The sequence below is a fragment of the Alosa pseudoharengus genome, unplaced genomic scaffold (genome assembly GCF_046254945.1).
Source record: "Alosa pseudoharengus isolate Yale_2024_CS ecotype anadromous, Long Island Sound unplaced genomic scaffold, YU_APseudo_1.1 YU_APseudo_1.1_scf_24, whole genome shotgun sequence".
NCBI classification, from domain to species: Eukaryota; Metazoa; Chordata; class Actinopteri; order Clupeiformes; family Clupeidae; genus Alosa; species Alosa pseudoharengus.
This window is the reverse complement of record NW_027468689.1, coordinates 1,406,352-1,433,851: the sequence shown is the minus strand read 5'-3', so window position 1 is coordinate 1,433,851 and position 27,500 is coordinate 1,406,352. Positions and strand designations below refer to the sequence as shown.

General features: G+C 42.4%; 1 protein-coding gene across 1 annotated transcript in view; it reads left to right on the top strand.

The window, feature by feature from the left end:
* The first annotated feature begins 18,681 nt into the window (after positions 1 to 18,681).
* podxl (podocalyxin-like) overlaps positions 18,682 to 27,500 on the top strand; it is a 35,241-nt gene continuing 26,422 nt past the window's right edge. The window contains exon 1 of the mRNA XM_076302770.1: positions 18,682 to 19,258. Within this exon, the coding sequence (XP_076158885.1) occupies positions 19,228 to 19,258 (31 nt within the window). The 5' untranslated portion in view covers positions 18,682 to 19,227. The remainder of the gene's footprint in view (positions 19,259 to 27,500) is intronic.

Genomic DNA, 27,500 nt, shown 5'->3' with positions numbered 1-27,500 from the left:
TTGCCAGGAAAAATAGGCTTTATTGAAATGGTAAAAAAGTTATTGTATTTTATTTAAATGCCTTTCTCTGTTAATGGACAACAGCATACTGACATTGCATGACACACAGCACAGGCATACATCACTGTCAAGAACATTATGGCTACACTACAGAAAAAATGCGACAAAATGTCGCAAACCACAGATTGAAATAACGCAAACAAAGTAACCGTCTGCTATCTGACGCTACACTAGTAAGGTAACAAAGTTGCTGTAGCCTTGCACCGAAAACTACGGTGAACACGTGAAATATAAAACTGTTGAACACCAACATTAATAAAACGTAATAATTATTGACGCTTCTGACAAAACAGGCTAAAGACCCTATCGCACAGCATATTATTAGACAGAACACATTGACTCAAAACATATGCATAACATAGGCCTACACAACGCAATATTCATAGGCTAGCCTACATTAAATTGATCCACATATCACAAATATAGCCTACAACAAATGTTAACATCATAAACGCACAGTGTAGCCTTTAACCTACACTTTCAAAAAGAAGAGAAAGAACGCTCTGAGGAGGCCACTGAAACAGGCACGCAAAGACACAGATGAATAATAGTCCAGGCAAAGTAACCCATTTTGGAGCCAAAAATAGAACTAATTGTAAAATAATTTTTTTCAGCATAGATCATTTCTATGAGGTGTCCAGAACAACATACTAAAAGTCCTAAGAAATCCTAGTTGAGGAAATATGTTTAATTCTCATCAATCCAAGATGTGTGCCAGTATAAGGCCACACAACAATACACCCCTATGGGACTATTTTCTCCCTTTACGTCTATCAAAAAAAAACTTTACACAATTAAAGTATCCATGAAAAGTAAATTTTTTTGTATTACAAGTTTCTTTGAAAATGAATTTGAATATGCAAATGAGCTGTACACTAATCAAATATAGGCCCCCATAGGCTTATTTTTTCCCTTTACTCCTACCACAATAAAACTTTACACAATGAAAGTCTACATGAAAAGTAAAACATTTTGTATTAGAAGTTTGTTTGAAAATTAATTTGAATATGCAAATGAGCAACATACTAATCGCATATGCCCAAAATACACCCTAATGGGCTTATTTTTTCCTTTACTCCTATCACAATCAATCCTCGCAGTGAAAATATATATGGAAGGTAACATTTTTTTTTTACAATGGGTACAATGAGACATGCCCCACCCTCCTCATTAGTATGCTGTCCATGTATAATACATTGGGTATTGGTAAATAGTGTATATGGCTAATACCTTTTTGGGCTGTCATGTCATGAGGAGGGTGACAAATGTCAAAATCCATGTTAGTTCACATCTTGAGGGTATATGCTTTCAGACAATATATGGTTTAGGTGGTTTAATTAGTTTTCTCTTCATGGTACAGCCCAAAATGTATCAGAACACACTTAATTTACCAATACCCCATGTGTTATGCATGGGCAGCATACTAATGAGGAGGATGGGACATGTTTCATGTCATGTTAGATCACATCCTGAGGGTATAAGCTTTGAGAAAATATATGGTTTATATGGTTGAAACAGTTTTTCCTAAATGGCACAGAACCAAAGGTATGAGCCATATACCCAATTTACTCATACCCTATCTATTATGAATGGGCAGCAAAGTAAAGGGGAGGGTGAGAAAGGTCAAAACCTATGTTAGATCACATCCTGAGGGTCTAACCTTCCAGAAAATATATGGTTTATATAGTTAAATCAGTTTATGTGGTAAGAGTAAAGGAAAAATTAAGCCTATTTGGGTGTATTTTGGGCATATTCGATTAGTGTATAGCTCATTTGCATATTAACTCTATGGGCCCTATCATGACATTCTAAAGTGCATCGTCACTCGTCAAAAGTCTATTCAAATTTAGTAGGATGTCCAGTTCACATTGGGAGGGGTTTCGTTCTCAAAAGTGGAGCGCATGGCGTAACAAGGTGTTCCTAGGTCTTTTAATCAGTCATATGGGTGTGTTTGGGGCGTAACATCATTTTAAACCAATGAGAATGACATCTGTCATTCCCTTTAACGGCGCAACGCGCGATATGTCAAATAAATGCATCGGTATTTTGGCATTCAACGGCGCATTTGAAGGAGGCTGCTTGCAAGACCGTATGGAATAGTCATTCTTAAACCATGCTTTACTAAAACCTAGCATAGCCTTCACGCATTTGCACTCGTCTATTATTTGAACTCATTGGCAAAGTTAAACTAACTTCACCAAGGAGTCAGTCAACGACAAGACAGTTATATGCAGTTACTTTCACTATTGACTGACAATGGGTTACCATAGAAAACATAGGCTGGAAAAAGCAACACTTACCCTAATGTTGCTCAAATGACTAAATAAAACAACATTTATCCTGCAGAGGAGTTGCTTATATCTCGTGACAGTGCGTCTTCAGCTGTGCTCCATACTTGTCTCTCGCCTCTCCCCTAATCACTTTTAACCGTCATTACCAATTTGCAAATGATGGTGAATAACTACTCATCATGAGATGTACAGTATTTCGTAATATCTTTATTCTAATTATGTTTACCATTGTAATCGTGCAATTTGTAATGCTTTGCATGGACGTGCGCTGGTGTGCGTTCATGAATGATAGAAGGATGGTGCGTGCACCTGCCAATATGACTGTTGACATGCGCTCTTAAAATAGCATATGAACAACTCGCCATTGACTTCTGACCAGGTTTAGGTGGTGTATGATAGCGATTTTTAGACAATGCGCCAGGTCCCTCCCTAGGTTGTTAATTGCCACACCCCTGGGCGCAATGCTTAAAAAATAAAGGTGCAAAATAACGAATTCAACTTCGCGCCGGTGAATAACGAACTTTACGCCATGCGCTGGTGACCGAAAATACAGCCCTATGCATCATTTTAAGCTGAAGATTGAGGCGGCCCGTGTTCAGCTCCTTGGGAAACTCACGGTAATATTCAGCTACTTCCCAGCTAACACATGACGTTGCAGCAACGTCACCATAAAGTTGTCATTTGGTCACAGCGACATTACCTTCTGGCTACGTTGTTGCAACGTCACAGCTACTTTGCAAGACAATGTTGTCACTTGGTACCATTAGTGACATTGCAGCGACGTTGTGACCTGGTCAGCTGATGATGTTGCAATTTGGTACCGTTAAGAACGGTGCCACAACATTGTGATTAGGTCAGCTGGTGACATTGCCACTTGGTGCCGTGGGAAACGTTTCCGCGACGTATGCCAATGACGTTGCCATGTAGTATTGTGAGTGATGCTGCCACAACATCATGATCAGGTCAGCTGATGACGTTGCCATTTAGTATCAGGAAATGTCCCCGCGACGTCAGCCAATGATGTTGACATGTAGTATTTGGAGTGATGTTGCCACAACCTTGTAAATGGGTCAGCTGATGACGTTGACATTTGGTGCCGTGGGATACGTCCCCGCGACGTCAGCCGATGATGTTGCCATGTAGTATTTGGAGTGATGTTGCCACAACATCGTGATCAGGTCAGCTGATGACGTTGCCATTTAGTATCAGGAAATGTCCCCGCGACGTCAGCCAATGACGTTGACATGTAGTATTTGGAGTGATGTTGCCACAACGTTGTAAACGGGTCAGCTGATGACGTTGACATTTGGTGCCGTGGGATACGTCCCCGCGACGTCAGCCGATGATGTTGCCATGTAGTATTTGGAGTGATGTTGCCACAACATCGTGATTAGGTCAGCCGATGACGTTGCCATTTGGTGCTGTGGGAAATGTACCGGCGACGTCAGCCGATGATGTTGCCATGTAGTATTTGGAGTGATGTTGCCACAACGTTGTAAACGGGTCAGCTGATGACGTTGCCATTTGGTGTCATGGGAACCGTCCCCGCGACGTCAGCCGATGACATTGCCATGTAGTATTGTGAGTGATGTTGCCACAACATTGTGAACTGGTCAGCTGATGATGTTGCCATTTGCTACCATGAAGAATGGTGCCACAACATCATGATCAGGTCAGCATTTTACCTATTGGTCGGGGATCGAACCAGCAACCCTTCGGTTTCAAGTCCTGACCAGTAGGCCATGACTGCCCCAAATTAGTTAGAAATATCCACCATAATGTATTCAGATGTATGTGGGGAAATGTATTGGTAATATTTGTAAAGATATATGTATATGCACAATATATGTACATATATGAGACCATGCACATACAATGTATGCACAATACATATGTGGTGATACAGTATATACAGTATATGTACAGTACATGTAACATCTAAAATATATGAGTACTTAAAGTTTTTCTCAGTTGCTAAAACACTAAAACCCATTGGCTGAAGAAAGTTCTCAGTTGCTTGAACTCATTAAGCTAAAGTCTGTTGTCAATACCTTAAACCATTTCACATGGTAAAACACAATTTTTAGAAAAACTTTAAAGACTCATTCTTAAAACACATTCTGCACTAATGCTTATGTACTGTATCCATACTGGTAAACACAAGTGGCAAAAATGAAATACAAATAGACATACACATGTCATCGATTAAACACAACCACTCAAAATTGATTTCACTTGTTTCAAATGATGTGACAAAACCAATATACGCTAGTTCAGAGAGCAAACAGGTTGTTGAAGGTGGGAATTAAAATGGATAGAAGAAACTATGTAAGAAGACGAGTGCATATGCAAAGTGGGGGATGAGGAGGAAGGGGAGGATGGCAAGAAAGAGGATTTTTATTGGACACTGTACTACAGTGCATTGTAGGCTGTATACTGTACAATACTGTAAACAAATCGTATGGCCCTGAACATTGTGCTTTCCATTTGTTTACAGTACCGACTGCTCAATAGATTTTGACTGGTGCAAGTTCATATCAACAAAGAACAAGAATCAAAGGACAGGTTTGTGAGATGCAGGATACTGTAAAAATAGAGGTACAAGGAGGAGGAAGAACAAAAAAATGCAAAGAGCAAAGCAAAGTAGTAATTTCTACTTGATGTTTCCTGTTTTGAGGCAAAAGTTTGATTTTGCAAGAGGAGTCAGAGGTTTTGTAAATAGTGCTTGTAAATAGGGTTTTGTGTTTAATGCTTTAAGAAAATGGAGCATGGTTTCAGAAATTGTGTTTTAGCAATTGTAAAAAACTGTAATTTTTGTCACTTGCCAGTATGGTTGACATGTGCATTAGAGTTCAGAATGTGTTTGGAGAATGCAAATGTGTTTAGAGTTTTGCTGAAAAGTGTAAGTGGGATCTGCAAATTGTGTTTTACCATGTGAAATGGTTTAAGGTATTGACAAAAGACTGAACAATTAGCTAAATGAGTTCAGGCAACTGAGAACCTTCTTCAGCCAATGGGTTTTAGTGTTTTAGCAACTGAGAAAAACGGTGAAAAACTGTAAAAAGTATTTCATAATGAGGGGGGAACTAATGTAGCCTAAGGTGTCTCTTATTTCATGTTGAGGTTTGATTCCCAGCATGCATTGCAAGTCAGTTGCCTCGTTTATAGGCTATTATTGTTATTGATTTTGAAACAATATGGTTGAAACAGTTTAGCTTAGGCTCAACTCTTACTGATGTTTTGAACAATAAATTGAATAGTTTATATTTAAAAAAAAGAAACCGTGGACGTGAAACTACTAGTTCTAACCCAGTACAAAAGTCCAGCTGACAAATCCATTGTGTATCGTGTTGGAGGACATAAGCCTGAATGGTTGAAAATCAGTTACACACATAAGGTAAGTTCCAGACTGTATGTAATTAATAGCAAAATGGATAACCATGTGATCTGATGTTACATAGGTTGTCTCTCTCCCACAGTAACAGTAATCTCACCCGGATCAAAGCATTCGCTGTGCCTACAGGTATTAATTGGCCTATGTACAAGTGCTGTAAGAAGGGTAGTTGTCATGTAAGGCACATACTATAATTTTATTATTGTTGCGGTTACAGATTGGCAAGCTACGTTGCGGTTACGTAATGAAACCTTCCACTTGCGACGTTGCCGCAATGTTGCCTGAAGTTGTTGTTAAGGACTGGCGACGTCGGTAACTTATGTTACGGTTACGAAACGGCACCTTTCAATTCCATGTTGCTACAACGTAACCTGATATTGCAGATACGGATTGGCAACGTTGGGGAGTTACGTTGCGGTTACGAATTGTCACCTTTCACTTTGCATGTTGTGGCAACGTTGCTAAACAGGACTGGTGGCGTCGGTAACTTACGTTACGGTTACGGAACGGCAACTTTCAACTCCACGTTGCTGCAACGTCACCTGATGTTGCGGTTATGGAGTGGCGACGTTGGGGAGTTACGTTGCGGTTACGAATTGTCACCTTTCACTTTGCATGTTGTGGCAACGTTGCTAAACAGAACTGGTGGCGTCGGTAACTTACGTTACGGTTACGGAACGGCAACTTTCAACTCCACGTTGCTGCAACGTCACCTGATGTTGCGGTTACGGAGTGGCGACGTTGGGGAGTTACGTTGCGGTTACGAATTGTCACCTTTCACTTTGCATGTTGTGGCAACGTTGGATACGACATTGTGGCAATGTATTTTGGGTCATTCAGTTACATTGCAGCAACGTAACTGTGCTAGCTGGGTTAATATGGCATATTGTCGTAGGGCTACCATAAAGCTAGCGTCATAGGATATCTCCCTCTGGTTTGTTTTGTTAATTTGTTTAGTTTTTCTTTAGATCTCCCAGGTCTAATGTAACATTTTTTTAGTGCATAATAGAATAATAGACAGGGGGACGGAGAGTTTATCTTTTTCTGGTCGTGAGTGGTATGACACATAAATACGCGTGCTTTCCTGCAGGGGGTGCTGCAGCACCCCCACTTCCCACGGCTATGTTTACGTCCTATGACCCTTCAACTCGCAGGTGATGATGAACTGCTTGAAAAGGCAAGACGTTTGTCAGACCATTATAGCAGGGACATTGCACCGACATTCCCAAAAAAACTCAATCAGGTCTTGCTTTAAAACAGATATTTCACAGAAGTCATCTATTTTTCAATTAGCCAAAATGCTGGTGGTAGATTATGACAGTGTAACATCCACATTCGGGGAAGTGTGTACTGCTCTCATGTTTCTGACATTGCCTGTGACTGTGGCAACAGCTGAGCGATCTTTTTCCAAACTCGAACTTATTAAGACCTACCTAAGGAGCAGCATGGGGCAGGAGAGGCTCAGTGGGTTAGCTATCCTGTCCATTGAAAATACGAGAGCCAAAGCATTAAATATCGGGAACATCGTTGACGATTTTGCACAACGAAAGGCTCATAAGATGGCCTTCTTAATGGCCTAATTCACGCATATTGGGGATTGTATGCATATGAATGATTTTATTTGGTTTCTGCACGGTTAAATAAGTTAGGCTACATTAAGTTTTGTTTCTGCCAGTGGCGGAGCTAGGGGGTGGCTTAGGTATGAGCTACACCAGGCGCGTAACTGAAGCGCTCCGTTCGCGACGCGTAAAATCCATTTTAGATGAATGGTCTATTTTTTCCGAATATACGCCCCACTGTCACGTCTGGTGTAGCTACTTCCATTGATTATAATGGAAGCTAATTGTTGCAGCAGACGCAACGCGAACGGAACGCTTCAGTTACGCGCCTGGTGTAGCTCAGCCCTTAGGGGCAAAAGCCCCGAATCTTTTTTTAGTGTTTTAAATTCCCGGCAATTCTTATTTCCAATATAACTTCCCCTCGGTTTCTCTATAAATGTCACAAAATGCTCTATTACTGAGGAAATATATCCCTTACCGGTATTTTCAAAGCCCAATATTGAAAAATAATTTGACTTGCTACACGATCTATGCCAGGTCTCTGGGCTATCCGCTATGTAATGGTGATATCAATCAAACATTCTAGAGCGGAGCAAGAATCTTTGATTTCAATGGTTAGATTGATTTGTTTAGATCCAGTGAAAATGCTGCCTTGACAACGCTACGTCATGGCTTCGGTGTTCCAAAAAGCCTGTCAGAAGTCTGTCACTTTTACAGTCTGTGATAAAACACTTTGTGTACATGTTGTTGAAACGTTTTGGATATTAGAAAGTTTTTCAAAAGACCACCCAGCTCCGTTCAAGCAACAGCATCGCCCAGTGAACTGATGGATAGTGTTGTTTCAGGTTGGTGATTTCACGTTAAGAGCTTTCAGTCAGTTAGACAGGCTAACGTTAGGCTACTTGGCTAGCTCCCTAGCACTAAATGCTTAACGTTAAATGTCCTCTTTCGTCGGCGGTAAAGGCAAATTCAGTACTCTAATAGGCTAGCTAAGCCTACTGCAGAATAAGAAATTCCAGCTCTCAAAAACAAAGTGATCCTCGTCTTGTAATAAATTAGGCTACACTGTTTTGAAATGTCAGAAAAACTCATTAACAGTTATCTGCCCATGTCAACTTTTCAGTGTCATATGTTGCACAAAAGAATGTTAACTGTTAGCCTACCTTAAAACCTTGTTGATATCCTATCCACCACCACAGATCTTATAATCCAAGAGTCCACATAAATATAAAAGTCATGTTATGTTGTTTTGGCTGCCTAACTAATGATATATTGAGAGGAAAGGGCCCTTTCCATAAGTGTGTTAATCAAGCACCATGCAGTCTGCATTCATAATCTAGGTGCTTGATTTTATGCACTTGTGTAAAGGGACCTGATGAAACCTATGAATAATCTTGCTAAATTACAAAATTAATATAATTTAGAAACGCCTATGTCAAGATGATAATGCATTCCTTCTAAAATACCCTTGTATCATGATGACTGGCCATACTGTAAAATATATCATAATATTATGTATATTATAGTATAAAATATTCTATATATTTGTCACACAGATGAGATCAGGGAAGAGGAAGAAGGAGAATAGCAATAATAAACAATAATGTCATATCAAACAATAGCCTAATGAAAATAAACAAATACTATAATATACAAACCATAAGAAATGCTTAATTAACTAAGTACATGCTAAACAGATATGAACAGATATTGCCTCTTGAAAGACCCAAAACTATAATTTTACACAGTGTAGTGCCAGTCAGATACCTTGAATCTGTTCAAAAATGTGAAACTAACATTCAAGTCTCAATGTGTCGATTAGTTTACACAAAATTCACTAGAAGTCATTATTTAAGGGGTTATTTAAAAAAAAAAATTAAATGGGCTAAGCCCCGAATGTTTACAATGTCTGGCTCCGCCCCTGGTTTCTGCGCAGTGCGATTTTATAAGCAAGTAATCTACGCTTGCAGGTTCAGCAGAGGGTTTAAGAGGCGTATTGAGCGCATTGAGTGTTCCCATAATTCCATGCGAGTTGATGTTAATGCAGTAAGCCTAATATTAGATTACCCTGGCCTGCAGGCTGTTAATAAAATTATTTTTTAATGTTTTCACATGTAATGGATCCTATGTAGTCGTGTGTTTTTTATTTAAAATTGTAATCTGTAACTACTAAACTACTTCAGTGCCTCAGGCCCTTTGCATAAACAATTAAAGTCACCCTTAATGTGTATTGCATGTATCAGAGCTAATTTCTCCTGGGCCAAAGTATGTCAGTTTGGGGCCCGCATAGCGCTCTCGCACCTGGGCCCACCATTGGTTTGTTACGCCACTGATTAGGTGACACAAAGGGTATTGCTTTTATCTTATAACTCCTTGTCTGAGCATCTACCAGGCCTATGGTTTTTAAAAGTCAGATGTTCCCTGACAAAGACATTCGAAAATTAAGAATGTTTATTGACTTGAAAAATACACAAATTTTTGCAAACTCCCTTCATTCAACCCTTGAAGACATCGCGGTCTGGTGCGCTATGTAGATCGTTTCTCGTACCATTTAATTTCTCAGAATGTAGGTCTACTAGGCCTACAATAACGTCATCACCAAATACATCTTTTATTTTTAGTTGATCAACCACAAAGAGTAGCATAGGCCTACTGTGCACAGTGCACTGACGACTGTAGCAGCCCAAGGTAACCAGTTGTTGTAGAGGAGAGGCAACCCCTTGTTTCAGATAGCCTGGACAACATGTTACCTGGGTGTTGCTTACGTTATTAATTAATGGTAGCCTACAATAGTTAATTGATTCGCGTAACATATTAGTTGGCTCAAAGAGTAGGAAATCAGGATGGAGAGAGTCACGCATGTGTTGCTTTTGCAGGATCGAATCCAGTTTAATGCTAGTTTTCAAAACATATCTTTTTTTACATGTCTTTTGTCCGAGTGGCTGTAATGTAGCCGAGCGCTCATGGCGTATGAAAAGCGACTTCAAACCGCCTAAAACAACTTGTTTGTAAATGTCTGACAACTTCTGCAGCGCATGCACGCGCAAGGAAACCAGTAGGTGGAGAAACCAGAAGGCACACAACACCGGAACGATTTTAAGGCTATTTCGCAGAGGCTACTCAATGGTGCTATTTCACACGCATTATAGCGACCCCCACTCACCGGGGTTAGGTGGAAGGTGTTAATAGACGATTGGCGTAGCCTACAGTGGACTAGGGGTGTCAAAATTGCTCAAAAATGACGTTTGAATATCCCCTCTAAAATAAACACATGTATTCGAATATATTGGAATATCTAGGCTATATTATTTGCGCATTATGTCAGTGACGCGCATCATGTCATCTGTTTTTAACTTTTTGTATGGTTATTGCTTGACAGGGGGGATCCCAAGCAGCTTTCAGCCATGGCATTTCCTAATATATTGTAGCGTCGGTGGATGTACATGTCTAACGTTGAATGAGTGTCTCCCAGAATGCAGTGTGAGTGAATGCTATAAGGTGTAATGTCGATTATAATAGTTGTAGTTACGTTTAGCATGTTGTGTATTTGTTAGCGTGTTAGTCTCTTTAGTTGTACCTCATGTGCTTATCCTCGTGTTGATGTGTGTGGTAAACCCTTATTGTGTGTAGCATGTGCGGCTGAGACTACCCCTGTGTTGCCCTATGGAGTTATCCGTATGTCTGTGAGCGTCTGAGTCTTCCTGTTCCAATAAATGGCCGTCTTGGCCAAAGGTGAATCTTGTCTGAGGGTGTGATCGCTACAATATATTGATATTCAAAATGTTGAAACTATTTCAGCATAGCCTATAAGCAGTTTAATTAAATGTAATGTTAGTTGTAAACAAACGGGCTACTTGGTGAGGCTTGGCCTCACAGATGCGCTCGTGCCTTAAATGGCAATACAAATCTTCACGATAGGCCTAATTAACTGACCGCCCGATTCACGTTGGCTGGGGGGGCCATCAGACAAGGGTCTATGAATTGTTAATCCGGCCCTGCCCCCAACGAACGCAACTTTCCACCTCTGAGACAGCTTAAAAGAAAAGGACTCCTAGAGGACTCCTAACTCACTAAGACCTACTTACTGTAGGCTGCGCAAACCACAGGCCTTTTTTTGGGCAAGCCTGCATTAAAGGCAGGCCTTCTGTTGAAGAATTTTATATAAATCCCGCGCTAACAGTAGGCTAATCCTCCGCTACCACAGCTGTGGATAGTGTGGCACGCTCACACTTTATGTCTCCTTCTTGCAAACTAGGCCTATAGCCCAACCATTTACGTCTTCAAAAAATAACAACTTGCCAGATATGCCTTCATATCTTTGGGCTTCATTCAGCATTTTGTTCTTCCACTGGAAATGACTCTTCTACATTTGCTGCCTGCTGCATCCTTTCTGTTTGTATTGTTTAGAAAACGTTTGACGTCTTGAGTTAATGCATTAAACATTGTTTGCTGGTAACCAGCCACAAATAGCCTACAGATTCTTGCGTGCATACATTCTTTATTCTCTCCAAAATGTGCCCGTTCTATAGGCTGGCCAAGTGCGTAATTCTGTGGCATAAAGCAGATGTATTTGTTTATTGTACAGAAAAATAAAAATAACCTGTCAAGCAGTCAATTGACTACATTGCAGTCAATAAGTAGGGCAAATTACGAAACCAAAACGTGGGTCATAGTTGTCTAAGCCTCTGCTGTGAGGCCAAACCCATGAACAAAGACGCATTGATATCTGCAATAGAGTTTTTTTTTGGCGAAACAAGCTCACAGCCGAACGAGTCATAGCACTGAACGGAGAGGCAACTGGCATGTGATCTCCCCACGGGCCAATGGATGTACAAGTTTTCTCCTGTGCCTACGATATTTAATCCAGTGTTTTGTCAAGTTGCAAAATGCTATTCGTTTTAACGAATTTTTATGATAGTTTGAAGTACTCTTTGTATAGGGTACTGTCTTAATTGCTTTATACTCAATACTTGACCAATGGCTATTGCATCTGTCTATTGAAAGTGAGAATGTGGCATGTGATCTACTGTGTAGGCTTCATAAAATAAAATAAACAGATTGTTAATAGCCTACTACAAGCTGATCTGGGGTGCGTTTCCCGTACAACTACGGAGGTTAGCTTTTTACTAACAGGATGCATCGTTCAACTAACCAACATGTAAGTTACGACTGTTTCCCAAAACTGTCGTATTTACATAGTACTGTAAGTTTGGACCACGATAGTTTCCAAACTTCAGTAGTCTGGACTAAGGTGGTTAATGACGTTTAGTAGCACGTGAACGGGCACCAGCACATACTTCTGTGGCGCATTGCGTTAAGGCTGGCAGATGACAGCCGCCATTGCACAGCAGTTACCAGTCCCCTGTCCAAGAGTTCTGAGTTCTAGAATCTGGGTTAAGATTTTGACAACAATATTGACATCGTTGTTTACCTAAGTTTATCTTTTGTGCAGATCATATTATCAAAATCAGAATCAGCCTTCTTGGCTTGGTTTGCATAAACTAACAAGGACCCCCCCCCCCCCCCTCCATGAAAATCAAAGGCTACATATTCTCAGCTGACTCGCCAAAAAATGCGCACCACCTTATTATTATCTGCAGGTGTGTGACTTACGTGCACATGGCTGCAAATTGACTTTTAATTTATGTATTTTCTGCCTTGGGCATTTTAAAATATGGATGTATGATGGTTAGAAGTGTAAATATCAATTAGAAACCTAAATATATTTATAATTATTAATTTGCAAACAAATAACTGGCGTCAGTGACGTCTTTGACATGAAGATCCCTGGAACTATGCTTCTACTAGCATTCTACCACAGGTCGAGAGGTGTAGTTGTAACTACACAACTTTACGATAGTGGTTGCGAACGTTCGTTGCTACTATGGTTTTGGGAAACACTAACATAGTGTAACGATGCATTGGACTATGTAAGTTCCAAATATGAATGTAATTCTGCGGCATAAAGCAGATGTATTTGTTTATTGTACAGAAAAATAAAAATGACATGTCAAGCAGTCAATTGACTACATTGCAGTCAAGAAGTGGGGCAAATTAATTTACGAAACCAAAACGTGGGTCATAGTTGTCTAAGCCTCTATAGCGTAGCCTGTTAAAAACGTCGCAGAAGCCAAGGCTACAGATTAATTCTGAACAGTTATTTCTCTACTGGCTCAATCATCACACCACTGTTTTGATTTGCGTAGTTGCGTTAACCCAACACTGACAATAATGTAGACAGCAAATTTCGATTTCGATTTCCGTTACCACCGTGTAGTCAAGCCTTAAGCCATACCCAAGTAGCCTAAATCGAGGTAAATCGAGCTTTTTCAGATGGGGCGGCAGGCAGAGCGATGTACAGTGGCAGAGCGACGCACAGTGGCTGAAAGTGGTACTAAAGCTTCACGCAGCTTCACGCCTCGTAATGCGCGAATGAAGTGGTCATTTGAAAGCGATGCCCACTGCATACATACATACATACACACACCAGTGGCGGTTACTGCTCTTTGGAATAGGGGAAGCTCTGATAAAAATGGGGTACCGAAGTGTGATGTTCCATTTCCATGACTGCAGTGTCACTGGATCTAAACAAACTTTCAAAGTGGCATCGACAGCATTGCATTTAGACATGTGGCATCGTTTCTACCTCACAGATTCCCTGTCAGGTGTAATAGTAAGGAACAAAATCCCAGTGGATACTTATCAAATGCTGATGGCTGTTAAGAGTGACGTTTTTGCCTCAAAATTAAAGTCAAGACACATCCGTAAATTTAAAGATTTTAACCCGCATGCTGTGAAGTTAAATGCAGGTCTCTTTTACGGAGGAAATTTGATTGTGTTGGTATGAATATATGTTGTAGTATGTGATTCCTACAGTGTAAAAAAACGTCTTATTTAAATGGATTAAGAAAGCCACAGCTATAGTCACTATTAGATTGATTTGTTTAGATCCAGTGAAATTGCTGCCTTAACGCTACGTCATGGCTTCGGTACGCTATTATTAAATTAATATTATTAAGGTGCTATATTGTTCTTTGAGGGCAAAAATTATCCCAAAACCCAGAATAGACCAAACAGTTTAGAGTCTTGGCAGCTGGCTTGGCTATACATTTTACCATTACCAGTTTAAATAGGCTATTTGGTAGCCTACTAGAGTTATTTCTCTGTGACTATTCTGTACATTCATCTGCCTTGTTGTTTTATTTTGAATCTCCCCTGGTGGGGAAGACTATCAATTGGCTTTTACAATTCAAGTAAACATTAGCATAAGCTATTAGCATTAGCTATCTGGCTACAACTTAGCCTAAATGCAAAACTGAAACAAAAGCAAGTCACAAACTCTGTAACTCCACATTAGGATTTTATTTACAGTAGGATATGCACAAAGACAAATAGAAACAGATTGTATTGCTCACAAATATATGAGAATTTGAGCTGCAGCTTGCCTTGCCTCTCGACTTCGTCTGCCAACACTAACGTTGACACATCCCTAAACTTGAAACTCTTCCCCTCAGATCGCGACATATGCTGTCAATCAAAAAGAGTCCCACTATGACAGTTCCTCCAATCATCATACAGAAGCTTGGAGTCTGGGCCATCCCACTGCCCCATTCACTCCCAGAGACGCCGGGCTTTCCTGGAAATGACGATTTTGTGGCGTTTGTCCAATAAACATCTAGCTTTCTGCATTGTGATCAGCCCACCCTGTAGTGCCATTGAAAGTCCAGTGAAGCCGAGCGTCTGTGGGGTTTTATGGGCCGTGTTGTCACAGCAACGTATTAGTGAAATCACGATAGATGACCGGCAAGACCTTATTGCTGAACGAACACGATAGATGACCGGGCAAAACCTTATTGCTGAATGAACACGATAGATGACCGGCAAAACCTTACTGCTGAACGAACACGATAGATGACCCGCAAAACCTTATTGCTGAACGAACACGATAGATGACCGGCAAAACCTTACTGCTGAACGAACACGATAGATGACCGGCAAAACCTTACTGCTGAACGAACAGGCCATGAAGCTGGACATGTTTTTAGCATGTTCTAGTTGGAATAGTAGGCTTATGTAATACAGTATTTGATGCAATTTCCCGTGATATTTTAGAGGCTGAGCTTCCCCTGTAGTCTTAGAGCAATCGCCTCTGCTCATCAAATCACTAGAAGTGCAACTCCATAAACTTGTCCTGGATTAGAGCAATCGCCTCTGCTGTACACTATATGCACACACACACACTCATGAACACACGCAAACACACACATAGAGATACACACACACACATGCACACACGCAAACACAAACATAGAGATACACACACACACACAAACATGCACTCATGAACACACGCAAACACACACATAGAGATACACACACATACACACACACAAACACGCACACACACACAAGCACAGACACACACATACGTATGCACGCACGCACACACAAGCACAGACACACACATACGTATGCACGCACGCACACACAAGCACAGACACACACATACGTATGCACGCACGCACACACAAGCACAGACACACACATACGTATGCACGCACGCACACACAAGCACAGACACACACATACGTATGCACGCACGCGCGCACAGACACACTCATACGTATGCACGCGCACACAAGCACAGACACACACATACGTATGCACGCACGCGCACACACAAGCACAGACACACACATACGTATGCACGCACGCGCACACACAAGCACAGACACACACATACGTATGCACGCACGCGCACACAAGCACAGACACACACATACGTATGCACGCACGCGCACACAAGCACAAACACACACATACGTATGCACGCACACACACACAAGCACAGACACACACATACGTATGCACGCACGCGCGCACAGACACACTCATACGTATGCACGCGCACACAAGCACAGACACACACATACTTATGCACGCACGCGCACACACAAGCACAGACACACACATACGTATGCACGCACGCACACACAAGCACAGACACACACATACGTATGCACGCACGCGCACACACACATACAGAAACACAGACACGCACATGAATGCATCCACAAACACACACAGACACATAAAAACACACACATGTAGGCAAATACAGTAGGCACACACACATAAACACACACACACACCACTACCCCCAAACACACACACTCACAAGCGAACACACACACACGCACATTAAACACACACACATGCCGGCAAGCATACACACACACAAACACCATTACCCACACACACACACTCACAAGTGAAAAGAGACACACAGAGATGCACACATATACACAAAAGCAAACGCACACATGCGCACACTCATTTACTGTACACACACACAAGTTGCAAGAGTAGGGGATGGAGTAGGAAATGGAGACAAAAGCTGCAAGAGTAGGGGATGGAGTAGGAAATGGAGACAAATTGACAAGCGTGATTTATTTTTGCGGAGAGAATGTGCAGGACTGGGTGGTGGTCATATTGTGTACCGCATTGCGGTACATCTAGTTTTCATATTGTGTACCGTATTGCGGTACATCTAGTTTTCATATTGTGTACCGCATTGCGGTACATCTAGTTTTCATATTGTGTACTGCATTGCGTTACATCTAGTTTTCATATTGTGTACTGTATTGCGGTACATCTAGTTTTCCTGATACAGTTTTTTCCAATTGCTAAAACACAATTTTGCAAACTAGGCTGGTTTTATAAAAATTCACACACAATTCACAAAACCACACACCAACACTGCAAAATACCTCATATATCCTGCAAAATGAAGCACTGCAACCAAAACTACATATAGCATTATCAAAATCAATTTTTTTGAAATGTGTGTAAAGCAGACAATGTGTTTAGCCTTTTGGAGACTTGAGAAGAGGTTTTGCTCTATGTGTGTCAGTTTAAATAATTGTGCTATGCATGTCATTTTAGTGTGTTAGCAATTGGATAAAACTGTAATGACCGGCGTTCTATACATTATCCCTTACTTGATGGCAAAACACAGACAGACCAGAATATTCTACATTGTAACAACTTTAAGAGGAGTTGATAGGGTTTGCCCATAGGCCTGTGAGACCTGTTCATGTTTAGAGAAAATAACTATAGGCTAGGCAGGCCTACTGTAAATGTTATGTACATGTAATGTGCTATAATTGAAAAGGTCACAATCAGTCCATTTTTGAATGTGTGTGTGTGTGTGTGTGTGTGTGTGTGTGTGTGTGTGTGAAGAAGAGAGGGGAAGTAGCTTTTGTATGCAAGTTCAGTTGTTTTATTTTTATTACTGTAATGACGAGGCTACTTGTTCAAGGACAGAGACGCCCGGGAAGCGTGGTACACCCACGTCTGTTTATCTGCCAGATCCGTTTGGCTGATCTCTCCTGGGAATCCGCTACTGGTCACGCTCGCAAACCCATGTCGCCCTAACAATGTTTTTCAGCCAAATCAAGTTTGCCATCTTTAAAAACGATCTTAATGAAACCAATTTCCGTCCTTGCCTTTCCCGCATTTAATCTTATTCTTTGTAGGGCAGGGAAATATTTTCAATTCGCGAATACAGCTAGCACTGATCCTGATATCTGATAATAAATCTTGGAAACTAGCTGGAAATGTAGCCTACGTTGCATTGCATTCCATTCAGCTTTTGCCACACCAAAGAGGTCGTTGGTTACTTTAATGTTGTGGCAAGAATACTTATTACCATGGTTATGAGCTGCCTGGACTCTCACCCCAGCAGACTTGGACCAGCATGACACAAGATGTCCACACGCATAGGCCTGGTCAAAACGTGCACTGTGCAGCAGTGTGTCACCATGTCCTTACTGCATGCGATGGGAGCACACATAGAGACTAAATCAGTTTAATTAGCCTAGGTACATTCTTTTCTATTGGAATGCGGACACGGGACACGAGGAGGCACCGTCCCGCTATGCAGCGCCATGTGGCGCAACGTTTTGAGCAGAACTTTTAGACATTGTTCAACGGATTGTTAACGGATCAAGTGTGGACAGAGAACATTCAATACATGACAGTTGATCGCTCGCATGCAGTTAGGATACGCTGACACAAACTGAGAGGGAAAGAGAGTGAGATAGAGAGATTTAATGACAGTTAACTGCTAATCAAGCCAATTCAAGTTTCCTGAAAACACGAAAAAAACACCTGTTGGCAATTTAACTAGGTTGATTGACAGCTCAGCTATATTCTTACACAGTGTAAAGTAGACTGAGAGAAAGACAGAGAGAGAAAGGGAGAGTTTCCTTATTATGCAAACTAGCTCACTCAAAGGGTTCCACCCCAAAGGATGTCAATTGGGTTTCCCGTGGTTTACGGAGCAAATCTGCGCTAGAGTTCAGTCCCACACTATTCAGATCGGCGAAATCGGTGCCAGCACACCACGAGCAGAGAGAACACGCAAGGTCCTGCCTGAGCCTGGCCACGGGTGTGCGCTTTTACAACACCAGCATACGGTCGCAAGTCCAGCGTCCCGCATCTGAATAGTCTAAACCCGAAAGAGAGGAAGAGAAAGGGAGAGAGAGAGAGAGACTGCCAGCGTCTTCACAATCAGCGCAGCCAAGGAAACCCGTTGAAAAACGTCCCCCTCCCAAATCCCCCTCTGCTCAAGAGAAAGAAGGGGGTGAGAAGAGTAGACACGCAAACAAAAGCATTCCTTCCCGGCTTTCAGCTCCAAAAGAGTCGCCTGAGTTGGGCAAAATTATTTAGGCGCTCTTCAAACACAAAATTCAAGAGGATAGGCGTAACAGGACAGCGTCTAGGGCTGCATCAGCACCAGCAGCAACAGGAGTAGCGGTTGCATTCTCATCACTACTTACACGAATTTTGGAGCCACGGACTCAAAAAGCCCCCCCCTCTAACCTCCAAGTAACCTGCGCTAGTCAGCGGAGACACCAAGATGCGCGTCACCTGGGTAATTCTAACATTAGGTAAGTTTCTAGCTGTTATTTTATGAAACAAATACGTTTTTAGAAAATTCGCTGTGCATGACTGTTTACGCAACTGTTTTTTGAGAAGTGGGAGCAGTGGCTGGAGATTTTGTGAACACGTTGAATGACATGCCTTACACATTGTAGCGTTGCCGCAGATATCCAATTGATTATCATACATTTCCATAATGTGTAAACTTGAGTGCGCAGGCTCCTGATTGACAACAGCTAGCTATTGATTAAAGTTATAGCCATTATCAAGAGTCTAGAAAAAACAACCTCTAAAAAAACTAGGGCTGAACAGTGAGGTTTTTTTGTTTACAAGAATACTATTTAAGTCACCGAAAATGCGTTACCAAAGGCTCTCGATACTCTTTTCTTGTTCCATATGGCAGTCATGCATGTCAGGTGTTGGCTACACCTCACTCGAGCAGATGGCGATACACAAACGCACGACTGGAAATGGGAGTCTCAAAGTGCATTGCGAATTTGTAAAGCTATTATCACATTTACTGAAGATCATTTGCCGCTTTCTGAAGTTTTTTGTCAATTGTGTCAAAGTAGAGAGTAATGTTGCAGCTAATTTAGTTTTCAAGTGATGAATTCAAGTGGGTTGCGCGGGAGGAATTGTTTTCATAAAGTACAGTAGCTTTGCACCTGCCAGTCTTTTGCCTGCGTACATTATGTGACCCATTTAGCCTCACTACGATACCATGAGTGACTCGAGTGTGTTTGTGTGTGTGTTTGTGTCTGTGTGGCCTAATCATTATCTGATCAATAAACATAACTCAGGTTCAGTTGGACTGAAAACTATGTGACCTAACCCTGCTGGCATTTCAACATTAATTCAACGGTGAATAAACGTAAAAAAAAAACCTTATAACGGGTGAATCAACGTTGAATTATGTGTTGGATTTGCAAATTGAATCAACGTTGATATCGCAACATTATTTCAACATCCGCCATTTCAACATTGGTGCTGATTTCCTTGATTTCTTATTTTACAACCATTTGTCAACATTTTACAATTAGCATTAAAACAGTGTTTCAACATTGACACAACAACTGACATTATTTCACCTATAATTCAACATTGATTTTCTTGACCTTTTTACAACCAACGTTGTTTCAATGTTTGTCTACATACCCTTTTACAACCATTTAGCATTAAACATTGTTTCAACATTGTTTCAACATTGACGCAACAACTGACGTTATTTCCCCTATATTTCAACGTTGAAGGTCGGTCGTGTGCCGGCTGGGAAGTATAAGTATAAGTATATATACTCTTTTGATCCCTTGAGGGAAATTTGGTCTCTGCATTTATCCCAATCTGTGAATTAGCACACAGAATACACACAGTGAGGTGAAGCACACACTAATCACGGCGCAGTGAGCTGCCTGCATCAACAGCGGCGCTCGGGGAGCAGTGAGGGGTTAGGTGCCTTGCCAAGGGCACTTCAGCCGTGCCTACTGGTCGGGGTTCGAACCGGCAACCCTCCGGTTACAGGTTCAAAGTGCTAACCAGTAGGCCACGGCTGCCCCACCTGTAGATGAGTCAGTTAACTGAACTGTATGTAACCTGTAGATGTGTGTGTGTGTGTGTGTGTGTGTGTGTAACCTGTAGATGAGGCAGAGGATACAGGCCCTTTGGAGTTCCTCCATGAAGCCCAAAAGCATATCCATTAATTCTCTGTTCAGATTTAGCCTTTTGGTGTCTGTGTAGATGGTAATTTTACCATAACCACTTGCACAATCCTGTCCTGGCATTACAAAAAATAATTTTGTATGTTCCATGGACACAGAATGTGTTTAGTGCCATGTCTCCGTGAAAATAACTTTCATCTCTCTGGAGGGTGTAGTCCTTTTTCACTTCAGGAAAAGCTTGTAAAGTGTGCCCAAAAAAAGATAAAGTGATGAATATATTCAGAGATTTCCTCAATAAACTGAGAGAAGCAACAGAACGGAACAGACGCTGCTCTATCAAATCAAAGCTGCATGTTTTCACCATCACTGTTACTGGTGCCTTGGCTTATGGATCTGTGACAGCTGAAGCTTTTGGGTTGAAATCATAGGGACTTTATAATTCAATTCAATTGTGATTTTTGCGGTGAGAATCATAATGTGTTTTAGAGATGTAAGGTGCTAAACCATTCAAAATATATCAAATAATACACTGAGGTCAAGTCCACTCAGTGGCATACCAGACTGTGAGAGCAGTTGAATTCTTCGGCAAGTCAGACCTCTTGTGCAATGTGCATATTATACAAACTAAATTAAAATACATAATTTTAACAAATTTAAAAAGAGGTTAGTTGTTGTTGTGGGCTCCAGTTCAACGTAAGGGGACATTACAGTAATAACCACGGCAATGCCACAACACCCCTATAGATGGATTGCCCCAAACCTCTTGTCAAAGACTGATGCGTCAAACACCCCTATAGATGGATTGCCCCAAACCTCTTGTCAAAGACTGATGCGTCAAACACCCCTATAGATGGATTGCCCCAAACCTCTTGTCAAAGACTGATGCGTCAAACACCCCTATAGATGGATTGCCCCAAACCTCTTGTCAAAGACTGATGCGTCAAACACCCCTATAGATGGATTTCCCCAAACCTCTTGTCAAAGACTGATGCGTCAAACACCCCTATAGATGGATTGCCCCAAACCTCTTGTCAAAGACTGATGCGTGCTCCTGCCCCGATCTCCAGACACCTTGGGGCACCTTGGGGCAGGTAGATGAGAGATGAGAGGGGTGCTTTTGAACCTTGGGGCAGGTAGATGAGAGATGAGAGGGGTGCTTTTGAACCTTGGGGCAGGTAGATGAGAGGGGTGCTTTTGAATCTTGGAAGTGAACTTTAACCTTTGCCTGGTTACTCTCGCCAGGGTAAACCTATGTAATGTATAGACTAAAGGTATATCTACAGTATGTAATGTATAGACTAAAGGTATATCTACAGTATGTAATGTATAGAATAAAGGTATACCTACAGTATGTAATGTATAGACTAAAGGTAGGCTATACCTATGTAATGTATAGACTAAAGGTATATCTACAGTATGTAATGTATAGACTAAAGGTATATCTACAGTATGTAATGTATAGAATAAAGGTATATCTACAGTATGTAATGTATAGAATAAAGGTATATCTACAGTATGTAATGTATAGACTAAAGGTGAAGATGTGATGATGAGTGGGATGACGGATTTGCTTGGATGAGGTAATGTGTGTGTGCAGCTTAGGGTGGTGTGTATCATGAGGTTGTGTGTGTGTGCAGCTTAGGGTGGTGTGTATCATGAGGTTGTGTGTGTGTGTGCAGCTTAGGGTGGTGTGTGTATCATGAGGTTGTGTGTGTGTGTGTGCAGTTTAGGGTGGTGTGTATCATGAGGTTGTGTGTGTGTGTGTGTGCAGCTTAGGGTGGTGTGTATCATGAGGTTGTGTGTGTGTGTGTGCAGCTTAGGGTGGTGTGTATCATGAGGTTGTGTGTGTGTGTGCAGCTTAGGGTGGTGTGTATCATGAGGTTGTGTGTGTGTGTGCAGCTTAGGGTGGTGTGTATCATGAGGTTGTGTGTGTGTGTGCAGCTTAGGGTGGTGTGTATCATGAGGTTGTGTGTGTGTGTGTGCAGCTTAGGGTGGTGTGTATCATGAGGTTGTGTGTGTGTGTGCAGCTTAGGGTGGTGTGTATCATGAGGTTGTGTGTGTGTGTGCAGCTTAGGGTGGTGTGTATCATGAGGTTGTGTGTGTGTGTGCAGCTTAGGGTGGTGTGTATCATGAGGTTGTGTGTGTGTGTGTGCAGTTTAGGGTGGTGTGTATCATGAGGTTGTGTGTGTGTGTGTGCAGCTTAGGGTGGTGTGTATCATGAGGTTGTGTGTGTGTGTGCAGCTTAGGGTGGTGTGTATCATGAGGTTGTGTGTGTGTGTGTGCAGTTTAGGGTGGTGTGTATCATGAGGTTGTGTGTGTGTGTGTGCAGCTTAGGGTGGTGTGTATCATGAGGTTGTGTGTGTGTGTGCAGCTTAGGGTGGTGTGTATCATGAGGTTGTGTGTGTGTGTGCAGCTTAGGGTGGTGTGTATCATGAGGTTGTGTGTGTGTGCAGCTTAGGGTGGTGTGTATCATGAGGTTGTGTGTGTGTGTGTGCAGTTTAGGGTGGTGTGTATCATGAGGTTGTGTGTGTGTGTGTGCAGCTTAGGGTGGTGTGTATCATGAGGTTGTGTGTGTGTGTGCAGCTTAGGGTGGTGTGTATCATGAGGTTGTGTGTGTGTGTGCAGCTTAGGGTGGTGTGTATCATGAGGTTGTGTGTGTGTGCAGCTTAGGGTGGTGTGTATCATGAGGTTGTGTGTGTGTGTGTGCAGTTTAGGGTGGTGTGTATCATGAGGTTGTGTTTGTGTGTGTGCAGCTTAGGGTGGTGTGTATCATGAGGTTGTGTGTGTGTGTGCAGCTTAGGGTGGTGTGTATCATGAGGTTGTGTGTGTGTGTGTGCAGTTTAGGGTGGTGTGTATCATGAGGTTGTGTGTGTGTGTGTGCAGTTTAGGGTGGTGTGTATCATGAGGTTGTGTGTGTGTGTGTGCAGTTTAGGGTGGTGTGTATCATGAGGTTGTGTGTGTGTGTGCAGCTTAGGGTGGTGTGTATCATGAGGTTGTGTGTGTGTGTGTGCAGTTTAGGGTGGTGTGTATCATGAGGTTGTGTGTGTGCAGTTTAGGGTGGTGTGTATCATGAGGTTGTGTGTGTGTGTGTGCAGTTTAGGGTGGTGTGTATCATGAGGTTGTGTGTGTGCAGCTTAGGGTGGTGTGTATCATGAGGTTGTGTGTGTGTGTGTGCAGCTTAGGGTGGTGTGTGTATCATGAGGTTGTGTGTGTGCAGCTTAGGGTGGTGTGTATCATGAGGTTGTGTGTGTGTGTGTGCAGCTTAGGGTGGTGTGTATCATGAGGTTGTGTGTGTGCAGGTTAGGGTGGTGTGTATCATGAGGTTGTGTGTGTGTGTGTGCAGCTTAGGGTGGTGTGTATCATGAGGTTGTGTGTGTGTGTGTGCAGCTTAGGGTGGTGTGTATCATGAGGTTGTGTGTGTGTGTGCAGTTTAGGGTGGTGTGTATCATGAGGTTGTGTGTGTGTGTGCAGCTTAGGGTGGTGTGTGTATCATGAGGTTGTGTGTGTGTGTGTGCAGGTTAGGGTGGTGTGTATCATGAGGTTGTGTGTGTGTGTGTGCAGTTTAGGGTGGTGTGTATCATGAGGTTGTGTGTGTGTGTGCAACTTAGGGTGGTGTGTGTATCATGAGGTTGTGTGTGTGTGTGTGCAGGTTAGGGTGGTGTGTATCATGAGGTTGTGTGTGTGTGTGCAGTTTAGGGTGGTGTGTATCATGAGGTTGTGTGTGTGTGTGTGCAGTTTAGGGTGGTGTGTATCATGAGGTTGTGTGTGTGCAGTTTAGGGTGGTGTGTATCATGAGGTTGTGTGTGTGTGTGTGCAGTTTAGGGTGGTGTGTATCATGAGGTTGTGTGTGTGCAGTTTAGGGTGGTGTGTATCATGAGGTTGTGTGTGTGTGTGTGCAGTTTAGGGTGGTGTGTATCATGAGGTTGTGTGTGTGTGTGTGCAGTTTAGGGTGGTGTGTGTAGCGTGAGGTTGTGTGTGTGTGTGTGCAGCTTAGGGTGGTGTGTGTATCGTGAGGTTGTGTGTGTGTGTGTGCAGTTTAGGGTGGTGTGTGTAGCGTGAGGTTGTGTGTGTGTGTGTGCAGTTTAGGGTGGTGTGTGTAGCGTGAGGTTGTGTGTGTGTGTGTGCAGTTTAGGGTGGTGTGTATCATGCGTCAGTAGCTGAGAATGTGGAAAACAATGAGGAGGAAAGAGATTCATCAACATCGCTGGTTCCCAGGGAAGGTGTGGTGCTCACTTCTCCTCCCTTCTCTGCCCCTCCCTCATGTCTGTCTCTCTCTCTCCATTTCTCTCTCTCTCTCTCTGTCTCTCTCTCTCTCTCTCTCTTTCTTGCTCTCTTTCCTTCATGCGTCCCTTTGTAGAGTTTTCAGGACTCCTCACTTTCTCTCCACTGCCCCCCCCCCTCTCTCTCTCTCCTGTCCAGTCATGGCATGTGTCTTCTCTATTTCTCCTTCATTTCCCCTCTCCTCTCCTCTTCTCTTCTCTTCTCTTCTCTCCTCTCTTCTTCTCTCCTCTCTTCTTCTCTTCTCTCCTCTTCTCTTCTCTCCTCTTCTCTTCTCTTCTCTTCTCTTCTCTTCTCTCCTCTACTCCTTTGGGGGAGTGTGTGTGAGATGGTGGTTTGGGGGAGTGTGTGTGTGTGTGTGTGAGATGGTGGTTTGGGGGAGTGTGTGTGTGTGAGATGGTGGTTTGGGGGAGTGTGTGTGTGTGTGAGATGGTGGTTTGGGGGAGTGTGTGTGTGTGAGATGGTGGTTTGGGGGAGTGTGTGTGTGTGTGAGATGGTGGTTTGGGGGAGTGTGTGTATGAGAGGCATTCCTGCAATGAAGCAGCTGTACCCTCCTCCTGCTCATGATAGCTGAGGAGGCTGGCACCACCAGAAACCTTTACTCCCTCACACACACACACACACACACACACACACACATCATCCTTAATATCCTCCCTACTGCACACGCACACACACTGCCATGCAGTGCAGTATTGCTTGTATACACAGTGACACACACACGCACGCACGCACACACACACACACACACGCATGCACACACGCACACACAGACAAAGAGAGAGAGAGAGACAATTCATTGTTTTATGTCTGGCCTTAGCAAACTTGGACTTGGGTCCATACACTTCCAGGTATTATTATATGACCACTACCCCCCCCCCCCCCCCCCACTACCTAACCCCCCCCCCCCACTACCTAACCCCCCCCCCCCCACACACACACACACACACACACACACACACACACACACACACACACCTGGGTCTGAAAGCAGCTATACACAGTGGTGGAATGTAACGAAGTACAAATACTTTGTTACTGTACTTAAGTAAATTTTCCACGTATTTGTACTACTTTACTTAAGTAGAATCTATAGTGCAGACTTTTACTCCGCTACATTTCTACAACACCATCGTTCCTTTTTACGTTACATTTTATGATGATTTTTTTTCTCTCTAACACGTACAACGCTACCAAAGATTCTAGAGCGATACGTGCCCCGCTTCTAAATCTTTGAAACATAGGCTTCTAGTCTAGACCAAGCAAAGCGTGAGCTTGTAGCCATCTGCATTCGATAGGCTATATTCACCAGACCCATGGCTACACTGGACATGCAACTGTGTTCTGTGCCCCGAGCATATGCTTGCCTTTCTCTGTCTCTTATCTGCAGCGTTAGGGCCTCCTCTCCGATAAGATTGCGAGTCCGCGGATCAGCGAAGTTACAGGCTATGCCCATGCTTCTGTCACACGTCTGATCATTTGCGGCACAAATGAATTGTAGACTATTATAGAACCGCTGGCCGAAAAAATCGTAAAATTTTCCAGATTAGGAAATATTTCTTAATTGTGTGTAATCAAATAAAGAGGCATAGCCTACAATTGGGGGGTAGTAATGTGAGCGCTCGTTCAATGTCTATGCGCGTCTGCACAAGTGAAACTGAACCTTATTATAAAGATACCTTCTCAACAACTTTTCTGTTCAATCTGGACCAGCAGAATTGGCATTACGATCCACCGGACGTTTCCCTTGTCTACCCCGTTAAACTTCAGGCTCTTGTGTTTTGCTGAATGCTATTTAACTCAGCAGACCCCCACCCTAGGCCACAGATGGTAAGCACAATTGTGTTAGCTTAAAACTATCTAGCATATCTATCCAGCCTTTACTGTTTTTTTTTTATTAGAAAATAGATATTAAGAGAATAATTCATTATGCAAATACTTTTTTACTTTTAATACTTAAAGTGCATTTAAAAGCAGGTATTTTTTACTTTTACTTAAGTAGGGTTTTCATTGTGGTACTTTTACTTTCACTAAAGTAAATATTTCTCTGGTTATTTGTACTTTTACTTAAGTACTGAGTTTCAGAGTTTCAGTACTTCCTCCACCACTGGTTACACACACATTATTGTATATTAGTATTGTGTACAGTGTGTTTCTAATTGTGTTAATTGTTGTTTTTTTTCACTTGAGTGTGTGTGTGTGTGTGTGTGTGTTCCAGTTATTTTTACTACATGGTCAGCAGGAAGTGGGGCGTTGTAGCACGTCTCCACCTTCCAAACTAATTGTCATGGTGTCCAAAGTGACTCCCACTCAATGC